General features: G+C 37.1%; 1 protein-coding gene across 2 annotated transcripts in view; it reads left to right on the top strand.

Moving 5' to 3' along the window:
* Positions 1-13,348, top strand: part of pkdcc.2 (protein kinase domain containing, cytoplasmic) — a 46,749-nt gene that overhangs the window by 27,189 nt on the left and 6,212 nt on the right. For both annotated transcript variants that reach the window (XM_031901535.1, NM_001127116.1), the window contains 3 exon segments: positions 1,121-1,392; positions 4,592-4,671; positions 5,825-5,932. In XM_031901535.1, coding sequence (XP_031757395.1) covers positions 1,121-1,392; positions 4,592-4,671; positions 5,825-5,932 — 460 coding nt within the window.

Genomic DNA, 13,348 nt, shown 5'->3' on the forward strand with positions numbered 1-13,348 from the left:
GAAGTGCTTTTTTTCAGCTCTGGAGTTATCCCAGACTTTTATCATGAAAACTATTTGAGTTCATAATTGTAGCTGAATTGTATATGATAAAGGCATTTATTTGGGGTTTAATGGGGTGCAAGTGCCTATTGCTTTTTAAATGGTGTACAGGTATGGGAAAATCCATATCTAGAAAGTTCCAAATTACGGGAAGGCCATCTCCCATAGACTCCATTATAAGCAAATAATTCTAATTTTTATAAATGATTTCCTTTTTCTCTGTAATAATAAAACAGTACCTGTACTTGATCCCAACTAAGATATAATTACCCCTTATTGGGGGCAGAACAGCCCTATTGGGTTTATTTAATGGTTAAATGATTCCCTTTTCTCTGTAATAATAAAACAGTACCTGTACTTGATCCCAACTAAGATATAATTACCCCTTATTGGGGGCAGAACAGCCCTATTGGGTTTATTTAATGGTTAAATGATTCCCTTTCCTCTGTAATAATAAAACAGTACCTGTACTTGATCCCAACTAAGATATAATTACCCCTTATTGGGGTAGAACAGCCCTATTGGGTTTATTTAATGGTTAAATGAATCCCTTTTCTCTGTAATAATAAAACAGTACCTGTACTTGATCCCAACTAAGATATAATTACCCCTTATTGGGGGCAGAACAGCCCTATTGGGTTTATTTCATGGTTAAATGATTCCCTTTTCTCTGTAATAATAAAACAGTACCTGTACTTGATCCCAACTAAGATATAATTACCCCTTATTGGGGGCAGAACAGCCCTATTGGGTTTATTTAATGGTTAAATGATTCCCTTTCCTCTGTAATAATAAAACAGTACCTGTACTTGATCCCAACTAAGATATAATTAATCCTTTTTGGAGGCAAAAGAAGCCTATTTGGTTTATTCAGTATTTAAATGATTTTTAGCAGACGTAAGATATGGAGATCCAAATTACAGAAAGATCCCTTATCCGGAAAACCCTAGGTCCCAAGCATTCTGGATAACAGGTCCCATACCTGTATAACTAACTGTGTGTTGGACAGGGCTAGGACACTGCCTCAATAAAAACATTGAAATATCTAACTTTTCCCTAAGTCACTGTCCTTCCGTTCCAGATATGCCTGAGCTTAGTTCGCCTTCTGCATTACCTGGCGCATTCTCCCCTCGGCTCCATTACGCTGCTGGATTTTCGGCCTCGCCAGTTTGTGGTTGTTGACGGCGAACTAAAAGTCACCGACCTAGACGATGCAAGCATGGAAGAGACCCCTTGTTTCAGCCACAGTGACTGCTTTTTGGAGTTCCCGGCAAGAAATTTTACCCTTCAGTGCTCGGTGGAGGGCAAATGTCAAAATATGAACGAGAAGCGGAACCTCTACAACGCCTACAGGTAAGTCTCGTTCATCAATACTGATATTTGAAAGAAATTTGGCAAAGTCACCTATAAAACAATCCTCTGTTTATAATTGGGAAAACGTGATCAGATTTATTTCTTTCTACCCAAGACCCAATGAACTCTCTCTTTCTGTTTTTCCCATAAGCCGACTTGTTTTTCCAAATCCCGTTAGAACAAACAGAAGCTTTTCTTGTTCCCCGGGAATCCGTTCTTCACGAAAAGCAAGGAAAACTAAACTGTTTGTAGCTATGAATATCCTCCTGGCTTTCAGCAGACAGCGAGTGTGCGATGATTTATGACAGTCAGGCCGGGTTTGATGATTTCAACAAAGTAAAGAGGCCCAGTTGAAAATGAACAGCTTTAAATAGGCTGCTCCTGGAAGCCCTCTATTCATCTCAACCCAAGCGCTAGTAAATAGATTATAGGGGTACTTGGCTGGTAATAACATTTGAGAACTTCTGGGCAACAAATAAGACTGAAAAAATAAAAGCTCAGACATGAACTCGAAAAAAAATGCAGTTTATTATTTTACTTTACATCCGTTATTCAGTTACAGCCCTGCTGTCAAGTGGTGCGTGTTACCGACAGACTCATTTGTCAAAGTGGGAACTTTTTGGAGAAGTCATTATTCTGGGTTTCACATCAATTTGTCTGGCAAATTTTCATATTTACTGACTAGCAAACAGGCTCGGTGCTTTACTGATACGGAAAGTTATGCTGAGGGGACCATTTACTAAACAATTTTGAGATATATTCGTATTTTTTCTAAATTATAGAGCATTTCGAAATGTATACGAAAAGTTTGTTAAAATTCCACAAGTTTTTCGGTAAATTTCCACAAAAAAGTTGTACTTTGCGCAAAGAATACGAACATTTTGGAATTCGTTAACCCCTTTGGTTACACTTTACTCGGGACTATGTTTTCGCCAGGTTTGATCTGTCGAGTGCCATTGATTCCTATGGAAGGCATCAAAGCCAGAAAGGTTTTCGTGGCGTTAACAAACTTTTCGGAACGAAAATTTTGGGACTTTCGGAACGCAATTGTGATATTTTCGTACAAACGATAAAAACATTATGGAGATATTTTAGAACTACAGAAATTATTGTGGTTACTTCAAAGTTCAAGCCCAGAAAAAAATGCATTTTAGTAAATGTGCCCCTGAATGTAGGCTTTTTTTGTTTTACTATTTTTTTAATCTACAAATCATAGAAATCGACATAAAAGTGTTGCAATATAATGTTCACTTCCTTCTGTTTGGACGGGGGGGGAAGGTAAATGACTTCTATTCATGGTGACTGTGATACAGAAGTGATTTCACTGGAATATTTTTAAGAAGGTTTGACATGGTCTGTTTTCTTTATATATTTAAATAGGGGTTTATTTATATATATACATTTTTTTTTTTGTTAAATCTTAGAAATTACGGTATAATGGGGGAGGGAGTTCAGGTAAAAGACTGGCGTTTTTTGATAAATAAATCTGTTTATATTATGGGGAGGGGAGGTCAGGTAAATGACTGGCTATTTGTCATAGTGACTGTGATACAAAGGGGATTTGGTGGGAGATTATTAAGAACATTTTACATGGCTTTTTTTTAAATAGGGGGGTTATTTATTATTTTTTCCAACGAATCTGTAAAACCTAAAATGACCAAATAACAAGCGGGGCAGGTTAAAGACTGGCTTCTTTTGATGGTGACTGGTATAGTATATTTTATTTATCTAATAACACCTAGAAATCACCATATAACAATTTAGCAATCTAATTCTGAGTTTCTTCTGATTGGTAGCAGCTCTGACTATATTCAAAAATATTTGAATTTACCAAACTTGCGGTTGAAATGGTTAAGGACACATTGGTATATAATTATAAAAGGAAGACAAGAAGATATCAAAATCCAAAAAACCATAAAGGTTATAGATTATTGTGTATACAGAACGTACAGTTTCTTTATCTTTGCCTTTATAGATAAGAGATGTTGCTCCCATTGGCTGGGATACTGAGAGTTGCAGTACATCTATAGCGTGAGTGCCAGATTGGCAGGGATAAACTAAATCCACAATTTCACCTGCTATAAATCTAGAACAGTGTATAGGTATTGGACCCCTTATCCGGAAACCCGTTATCCAGAAAGCTCTGAATTACGGAATGCCCGTCTCCCATAGACTCCATTTTAATCAAATAATTCAGAATTTTAAAACTGATTTCCTTTTTCTATGTAGAAATAAAACAGAACCTTGTAATTGATTCCAACTAAGATATAATTAATCCTTATTGGATGCAAAACAATCCTATTGGGTTTAATAAATGTTTTATTGATTTTTTAGTAGACTTAAGGTATTGAGATCCAAATTACGGAAAGACCCCTTATCCGGAATACCCTTGGTCCCGAGCATTCTGGATAATGGGTCCTATACCTGTATAAGAATTTTTTTTAACAATTTATATCCCCTTCCAATGGGTAATGGACACAGATTGGGACACGGAAAGCATGAAGATGAGAAGACAGAACTTTATTTTCTGTTTTCTATAGGAAATCATGCAGAAGCCCCATACAGATTTTAAAGGCTTAAGTTGTCCTTTAATGAAATTCTTTGTAGACCAACATGTTACCCTTTTTGCCAGATCCCAATTGAGCCCTACAGGAGTGTAAGACCCCCCCCCCCACCCCACACTCAAGGCACCGGGAAACAGGGGAAGTGTTGAGTTTATTTAAGTGTCTAGATTGTATTTTACATGTAGTTATTTCTCTATTGCTGTTTTATTTACTTATTATAGTTTCCACGTTCTGTTCCAAACTCTCCGGTGGAGAGGCCTGAAATACTTGTGGAACACACCCAAAATTATGAAGTTTCCCCCCACCGGTGATAAAAAAGCAATAAATTTTATCCAAGTACCAGACATCCTTACAAATAGCCGCAATCCACTAAGCTTCGCAGCAAGCTGCTGTGTTAATGGAGCATTTACAGGTGATTACAAGGCAGCCTTGTGTCTGAAAGCCCCGTCTCCCTGTGCCAGACACATGGCTTGGGGTCACTTATGGATTTTCTGATTATGATATATGGTTATGTTTCCTGAATGGTATAACAACCTATTGCTTATTAATTCTGTTTGAATTCGGCTATTTGCTTTTACAAGGCACTTGAAAAATGATTTTTCATACAGGTCTTTTTTTTCCCCACCATCTCGTAGGTTTTTTTTCACGTATCTTCTGCCACACAGCGCGCCATCTTCCCTGCGGCCACTTCTGGATACTATAGTCAACGCGACAGGTAATTTTTTTTAAAAAAAAACATTGCTAATCTCATGTATGAAAATAGAGAGGCCTACTTTTAAAACAGACCGCCTATTTTACAACATAATAAGCTGGCAGTGGGGCTTATTTAGTGTTTTGAATGCAGGTTGGCAAGTCAGCAGATTGTGAGTCATGGGGGCCCATTCATTAAAGCACGATTGACTGTGATTGAGAAAAATTCGTATTTTTTCTAACTTACAGAACATTTTGCAATATCCACGATAATTTCGTTAAAATTTCACGACTTTTTCGTGGTACGTTCATTATTCCACGAAAAAGTCGTACTTTTCGCAATTTAGTTATTCATTCAAGCTTTGGTATCGTTTGGCCAGGTTGGAGTTGCAGAGTGCCATTGAGTCCTATGGAAAGCTTCCAACATCATACATTTTGTTTCAAAGGTTTTTGTGCCCTTTACGATTGTTTGGATACGAAATATTTTCGTACGACCAAGAATTTTCCAATCGTGCTTTTTAGTAGCGCAAATTTGTGCTTTGATGAATGAGCACCATGGTCTCAATATAAGCAAATTTTGCCCCTTAACTCCTTATTTTCCTGTTTTTTACACTTTCCAGACTACTGACAATGTTATTTCTAGTTTGTGTTGACCTCACTGCTGGTTCTATGGTGGCCAGCATGAAGCATTTTGGGTCGTAGATAAGGCAGTTGCCTTAAAAATGATGGTCCAGTGTGGGTCGGGGTATCATAAATTAGACCTATGCTGGACTCTGTGAGGAGCAATGGCAAAAAAAGATCCCGCTCCAGCGAAGATCTTAATGCCAACTTTGAACTGCATGTGAAATAAAGATTTGAAGAAGTGTTAGTGCCCAGTGCTGCTTCTCAGCTCTAACACCCCATAGAACCGAATGGTGTTTAATGAAACACCTCTTGACAAATTGGCAGAATAATCTGCTTTAAAACGTTTGTCAGTCCAATAAACACTTTCCAGACTGTTAGGAAACCTTTCTAAGCTTGTAGGAAAGTGTTCATTTCCATGGTACAATTGAATTTCTGGGAATTGTTTAGCATGGTCTTCACTCAGGAATTACTCTTTTTATTCCTTTGTTTGGTAACTGTCTGCGAAATGCAGCCTTTTTTTCTACATGTGTTGTTAAACGAAAGGCATTTTTCAGGTGAATTGCGGTGGGGTGTCGACGAGGCTCTCGTCCAGCTGGAAAAAGTGTTTTACCTCTATCGGAACGGATTATACCTGCCAAACATTACAGATACTCCTAAAGGGGGTAAGTGATGGTTTCTGTAGTAAATTTTCATTACGTTCAGTGGCGAGTGATAAATGTCATCACAGAATGGTTATTTGCAGCCAGGCAATCGCCAGGACAAGTGCTCCTTTGTGGAGACCTCCTGACATTGGACATTTAAGGACAGCAGTGTGCAAAACTGTGCTTCTTCCCTTGCTAAACTACAATTCATATCAAACGACGACTGCCTCAAACCAATGGAGCTATTATAGTCAGGGAAACTGCTTGTGAGATAATACACAAAGGAACATTTTCCTGCTACACAAATAGGAATGTCAGAACGTCAGACCTTTCATTTAAACTCGAGCAGAAGAAATAGATTTAATTTAAAAAAAAAAACCTTTACCTTTTGTTGTGCCTGTTTTGGCTTATAGAGTAACAGAAGTCCATTATTCAGGGAGAAAATAACAAAAAACATAAATTTGTTGTCATTAAAAGAATAGGCAAGAAGCATGCTGAGCAAAAGCCCTACTCATTTAACATATTAGAGTAAGGGGGTATACTACTTCTTTAAAGGTACAGTATACCACTTTTTCCAGTTGGATGTGGCCTTGGTGGATTAATGGCATAACCTAAGTGTACATTTTTTAATATTCAGGCCTAGTTTTCATTCTGTACTCAAAGGAGACTTATTGTGTGAAAAACAAGAATGTTCCGGTGCATTATACTCCTCTAAATGTAGAAAGAATGTCATTAAAAAAAGATTAGGGCTAATTTATTGAAAGTTGCTGCAAAAAATAGACCCTGGCATTTTCAAATTCAACAATTTTAGTTTATGGCAATTTTTATAGTGGTTCAGCTCAGATCCAGTATTAAAGATGAGTAGATTTTGGAGGATCCATTTGTAATTTGTTTAACCTAGGGGGGCTTGTGGGCTATGCATTACAGGAAGCTCCACTTGACTTCCTGTTAGACAACTTAGATCACTTCTCTTTTGCACAGGGTTGTTACCGGCCAGGCCAGAAATGATACTTGATGCCAGTGTTATTTATAGGGATGAAAGACAACATACATATTGGACTGTTAATTCTTCTGAGGAAGTGGCGTGATGCCACGAAACGCGTAAAGCGTAGGTCCTATGGATGTACATGTGGGCATTTTATACATGATCGGATAAAGACTGCTTTTTAATTCAGTTCCTTTTGGTGCTCCACTATTTTTTCTATTTTTGTAAGACAATATACATAGTAAGGATGATATTTTCCCCCTGAAAAGATGGCAACCCTAAAGGAAACTCCTTTTGTCTTCCTTTTATACAGCTAAATGCATAACCTGTTGTTTAGAACAGGAAGCACTTCTTAGTTTCCTGTTATAAAATTGTAATCACTTCCTGTTCTACACAAGAGGGAACTGTTCTTTGCGTTTTACTATAAACCACTGTTTTCTTACTGTTTTTTAGAACAGGTGAAGCTGTTCTCTTTGCATAATACAGATCCATCTACTTCCTTTTCCACAGGATAGGAGGCTGGTTCTGTTATAAAGCCTCTTTACTTCCTCTTCTTCAGAACAGGAAGTTGTTAGTGCACATGATAGCAGCACTAATGAAAGTGGCTATAACTACAGAAGAGTGTTCTTTATAAATGTAAAGGATATTTTTCCCCAGAAAAGATGGCAAGCCTACAGGAAACTCCTCTAGACTTCCTGTTACACATCCTATTGTATAACCTGCTTTTTAATTCAGTTCCTTTTGGTGCTCCACTATTTTTTCTATTTTTGTAAGACAATATACATAGTAAGGATGATATTTTCCCCCTGAAAAGATGGCAACCCTAAAGGAAACTCCTTTTGTCTTCCTTTTATACAGCTAAATGCATAACCTGTTGTTTAGAACAGGAAGCACTTCTTAGTTTCCTGTTCTAAAATTGTAGTCACTTCCTGTTCTACACAAGAGGGAACTGTTCTTTGCCTTTTACTATAAACCACTGTTTTCTTCCTGTTCTTTGGAACAGGTGATGCTGTTCTCTTTGCATAATACAGATCCCTCTACTTCCTTTTCCACAGGATAGGAGGCTGCTTCTGTTATACAGCTTTCTTTACTTCCTGTTCTTCAGAACAGGAAGTTGTTAGTGCACATGATAGCAGCACTAATGAAAGTGGCTACAACTACAGAAGGGTGTTCTTTATAAATGTAAAGGATACTTTTCCCCAGAAAAGATGGCAAGCCTACAGGAAACTCCTCACTTCTTAGTTTCCTGTTCTAAAATTGTAGTCACTTCCTGTTCTACACAAGAGGGAACTGTTCTTTGCCTTTTACTATAAACAGCTGTTTTCTTCCTGTTCTTTGGAACAGGTGATGCTGTTCTTTTTGCATAATACAGATCCATCTACTTCCTTTTCCACAGGATAGGAGGCTGCTTCTGTTATACAGCTTTCTTTACTTCCTGTTCTTCAGAACAGGAAGTTGTTAGTGCACATGATAGCAGCACTAATGAAAGTGGCTATAACTACAGAAGGGCGTTCTTTATAAATGTAAAGTTACCAGTGCAAAATAAGCCTGGTGCTTCCAGATCTCATGGGTTTCACAAGTAATAATAATAAACATTGTAAAGCAATGAAAATATTCCTTTCCAATAGAGGCAATATGTACCTAAGCCGCCTAGTATTTTTTTATTTTAAGTAAACATATTAATGTGGAACCTCGGGGTAAATTAGTATGTTCAAATGATTAATATCCCATATCTAGCTCTGCTTGAAAGACTTAATAAACTGTTTGCAGTACCAATAAAGAACATATGGGACGGCTGCCTCGGAATATGGCACCAACTGTTTTCGATAGGGAGAGAGAGGGGGGGAAAGAAAAAAATCTCTTTGAACAACAGCAAGTGTGAAAAGTGATATTAACAATTACTATGGAAATCCAGTGAAACAGCACGTCAAGCCGAGCTCTCACATAAAACAGGCTTTAACAAGGTGAACCGGGATCAGGTTACAAAAAAATGTAGGGCTTAAGCTTTTAAAAATGTTGGAGTTGTAAAACATTTATAGCGCTTTAAATTATAATGTACTCTGACCTGTGTTTTAGCAACTCCGGGGCACTGTACGGAGAGAGCTGGAAAGCCGCTCATGTGTAGAACAAAATCACCAGCAGGAGAAAAACTTGACGGCTAATGTGAATGGCAACCTTTGGTTTCCTTTTGTGTTTTATATGTTGCAGTGTTACAGGGAGGGGGGGATAAACATCTGTCGAGAGGAATGGCTGTTGGTTACGGAAGTCAGACTTAAGGCCCCACATCTCGCTGGGAACTACAGAAGTAATGCTTATGATTCCGTATGGAGCCAAATGACTCTCATTTTTCATTTTATCTTTGTATTTGTCTAATAATTACATAGACGTGGGAGTATTAGGAGTGTATAATTACCGGCTATGACAGTGTATCTGCCTAAGCTTAGCATTTTACTCTTTGCCTAAGCCTCATTTCCTTTTTATGTTGGCTGGCAGAGCCTCCCCTATCAACTCCCATAGTTTTCCTACTCAGCTTGAATACTCCACCAAGCCAAATACGCTGAACATCGATGCTTTTTACACCAGAATTTCTTTCCCACCTGAATTTGACACACTGACGGTTTATGTCTGGTCTGAAGTCTATATATTGATAGAAATTAGGGGGATACATTGACATAAATGCAATTTAGCTGGTCACACATGGGCCAATATAAGCTACCAACTCAACTTGTCAGCTTTTATCATCTCATGTATAGTAGGGATGCACTAAGCCCACTTTTTTGAGTTTGGGCGAACCCACCTAGCAGGATTCGGCCGAATCCCGAACCGAATCCGAATCCTAATTAGCATCGGGACCGCAGATCCGGCCGAAACTGAATCCTTAAAAAATGCCAGGATTCAGCCGAATCCCGAACTGAATCCGGGATTTGGTGCATCCCTAATCTATGGTCAATTTATTTGACCTATGTAGGATGGCTCTTCAATCAGCCTGCCTAATAAATATCTGACCTAAAGTTGGCTATTGGACAGGTATAAAATTCCATGGCCAAAAAACAGTCCTTGTCCATCAGATCTCTGAAGGCCCTGCTGTATAAAGTGATCATTGGAAATCTGGGTGGCAAAATCAGACTGAGATCTATTTGTTTGGTGACCTTTTTGGATAATAGGTTTCTAGAAACCAAACCCCATAGCTGTACATCATTTTATATACGCCACTTCTTACACAGCTTTAAAGATATGCCCAAGATTGTCTTGTAAGGGTCACTGACCCCTAGAACATGTGATCTATAGAAATGAACCTTGGGCAGGTTTCCAATTGGTAGCGAGTGTTGGTAGTAGAATGCAGTTAGCCATGCTAGAGCTAACTGGTCATTAACAGTGATTAAAATCAGATTTAAAGAAAATTCTAACAATTTCAAGCAATGCAAATCTGGTCACAAGGGTTTTTGATCTGTAGACAAATCCTCATTAGTGAACATGCTGAACATAAAATGAATGCAGTTTTAAGGCATCAGTTTTTTTCTAATTTCATAGGATTTCCCTGTATTACAGCTGATCTGCTATGGTTTGTTCTGTCCATTCTCTGGATCCGAGCTTATTTGAAGGGTATTTGTTGAAAAAGAAATCAAGGGCTTTAGAAGTTGGTTTAAATAATTTGGGAGTGAACATTTATATTACTAGCATGGTTGCAAGGTCCTAGTGATGAGCGAATCTGTCCTGTTTCGAAAAATTAGCGAAACGCGTTTGTCACACAACTTTTTTTTTTTCCACTTATGTCTTTTTTGGGGGAAATTTCTGCAAAAATTTGCCGTGGAAAAATTCTGTGCACGTCAAAAAAACCCGTGGTCGTGTCAAAGTGGGCGTGACCATGGCACCCATTTTGCCATGACCGCGCCCACTTTGACGCACACAGAATTTTTGCAGAAGTTTCGTAAAACAATTCCATTTACTTAATTTACAAATTCTTTATTTAAATAAAGTCAATGGCAAAATGCGGAAATTCGCTGCGAATCCATGCCTGGTGAAAAAATTTCTATTCAGTTCTATTTGATCACAGAAATTTGGCTTTAGTTGTTTTCCCAACTTATTCCAAAATCTAAAATATTGAAAAAATATATAACATGGATTGGCTGATTTATCAGTTTTTGAATTTGTGAATTTTCAGTTCAAATAAACTCGAAATTATCCCCAAATTAACTCAAATGTTTGCTTCTTTGAATTCAACTGTGAAAATTTGTTTTGAAAGCATCAAATTCCTGTTCTAGCCATTGTTTTCAATGGGTCTACAAACAGCATACATTTTGCCTAGGGCAACTCCCATTAACTTCTAAACGGACTTGTAAACATTTTGATTTGGAGTTTTTTGGATTTCTTGCAATAAATATCAAACATTTTGGAAACCGTTTGAATTTGGACGTTTTTGCACAAAAAAGAAATAGAATTCAAACAGAGATAAATCACCGCCTTAGTCGCTGTTCTGTAAATTTCCTGTGACTTTCAGAAAACATTAATATTGCGTTATTAGAAAAAAAAAAACTCAATTTATGATTAAAAATAGCAGTTGAAATGTTAGTGATTTAACTAGAGATCTTTTGTTCCAATTTGCCTAGTTTGTTCTTTCAAATGACTGTACCCCTGAATGTAGGTAAGATGATATTGAAACCTTGCTTTGGAGCATATTGTTTTTCTTTCTCAGTTCTGTGCTTTCATTATGATGTATGTAAGTTTAAAATTTATGGCTGGCTTTCTTGTAATAGGCAAGTATTTATTTGTTTTAAACATCATTAGTCTGGAAATTGACCAGAACTTTGACCTTTTGATGATGTGATTTACTGGTGAAAGACTTCAAATTCCATTGACTTCATTTAAGTAAGCTTCCTTTTTACTAAGACAAACCTCCCGATCCAGTATTAACAGATAATAAAGAGTTTTGGTATGTTGCACGAAGAAGGGAATAATGGGGCATATTCAGTGTATCCAGTTTTATAGGAAAGATAGTGAGAGTGAAACAAAATTAACCCCAATATTTGCCTCTGTTTGGTATGTTTAGGGACATTTTAGAAAGTTATTCAGCGAAACTGTCAGTTGTTATTATTGGGGGTTGGGATGTTTTTTAAACAAAGCTGGTTAAATTAGCTGGAAACAGGAAAATAAACAGGAAAATATTAAATAATGAAAAAAATAAACAGGAAAATATTAAATAATGAAAAAAATAAACAGGAAAATATTAAATAATGAAAAAAATAAACAGGAAAATATTAAATAGTTTAAAAAAAAAGTCTATTTTATTATAGTTATGTGTTCTTGGTATTTTGGAGTGTTTTTATGGCTATAATACAAGCATACAAGGTAATAAAAAATGAAAGTACTATGCAAAATAATGTATTTGATTTTGATAGATATATTTGATGCCATAAAATGTTTGATTTTTGACATATGTGGTGTCGATAAAAAAGTTTCCTTAGGGCAAAATGAGAAGATAAATATTTTGCTAATTTATATCAATTACCAAGTTTTTGCTTTACTGGGAAAACAAAAAACAGACACAACAGAAAAGCAAAAATAGACTGCTGCTTGCATTGGTAGTAAATAACCGAGTAATAATATGTAAGAATATGATAAGATTGTAGGAACAGGGTTACCCCACAACTGATAATTATAGCAGTTATGTTTGTATTGCGTATTTGTATAGCATAGATTCAGACTTTCAGCTAAGGAGAGAGAAAGACTAGACTGGCACTCCAATAACACCAACAAACAGATGCCATCAAAAGGAAAAGTCTTTATTTAATTAACATAACATTAAAAAGCCCCCCTAGGCTGTTTTTGGACATTCTAGTCAAGGCTTACCTAGACTTTTTGGATTTTATACATCCATTGGAGTTTTTGGAGTGCGGTGTAGTCCATAGCACAGTTCCACTTCCCTTGGCTGAAAGTTTGGGACTTGCCACCCAAAGACGACATTTCTACTGAGGAGTTTGTCTACTGCACAATTGGGGTTTGTTTACTATAGGCTTCCTTATTTAGGAACACATTTTGCTCAGCAAAACTCAACTGTTGCATAGGTGCCTCCATGTGTGCCGCCTACACAGCAAGAGGGAAGGTGGTAGAGATAGGCATACTAAAATTGTTGAATATTATCATCAATGTGAGTAAGTTTATATCACCTTGAAGTATGGAGTGATGGGGGGGGGGGTGGTTATGTTGCATGTGTAAAGGGCTATGATGTGATATCTAACAGAATTTCAGTTGTCATAGGACCAAGGTTTATTCAATATTTCAGTCCATTTTGCTTATTAACCATTATTTTTGCCATCCTGGTATGGTCTAGGACAGGGATCCCCAACCTTTCTTACTCGTGAGCCACATTCAAATGTAAAAAGACTTGGAGAGCAACACAAGCACCATAAAAGTTTATGGAGGAGCCAAATAAGGGCTGTGATTGGCTATTAGGG

This window comes from Xenopus tropicalis, chromosome 5 (assembly GCF_000004195.4).
Source record: "Xenopus tropicalis strain Nigerian chromosome 5, UCB_Xtro_10.0, whole genome shotgun sequence".
In the NCBI taxonomy this organism is placed as follows: domain Eukaryota; kingdom Metazoa; phylum Chordata; class Amphibia; order Anura; family Pipidae; genus Xenopus; species Xenopus tropicalis.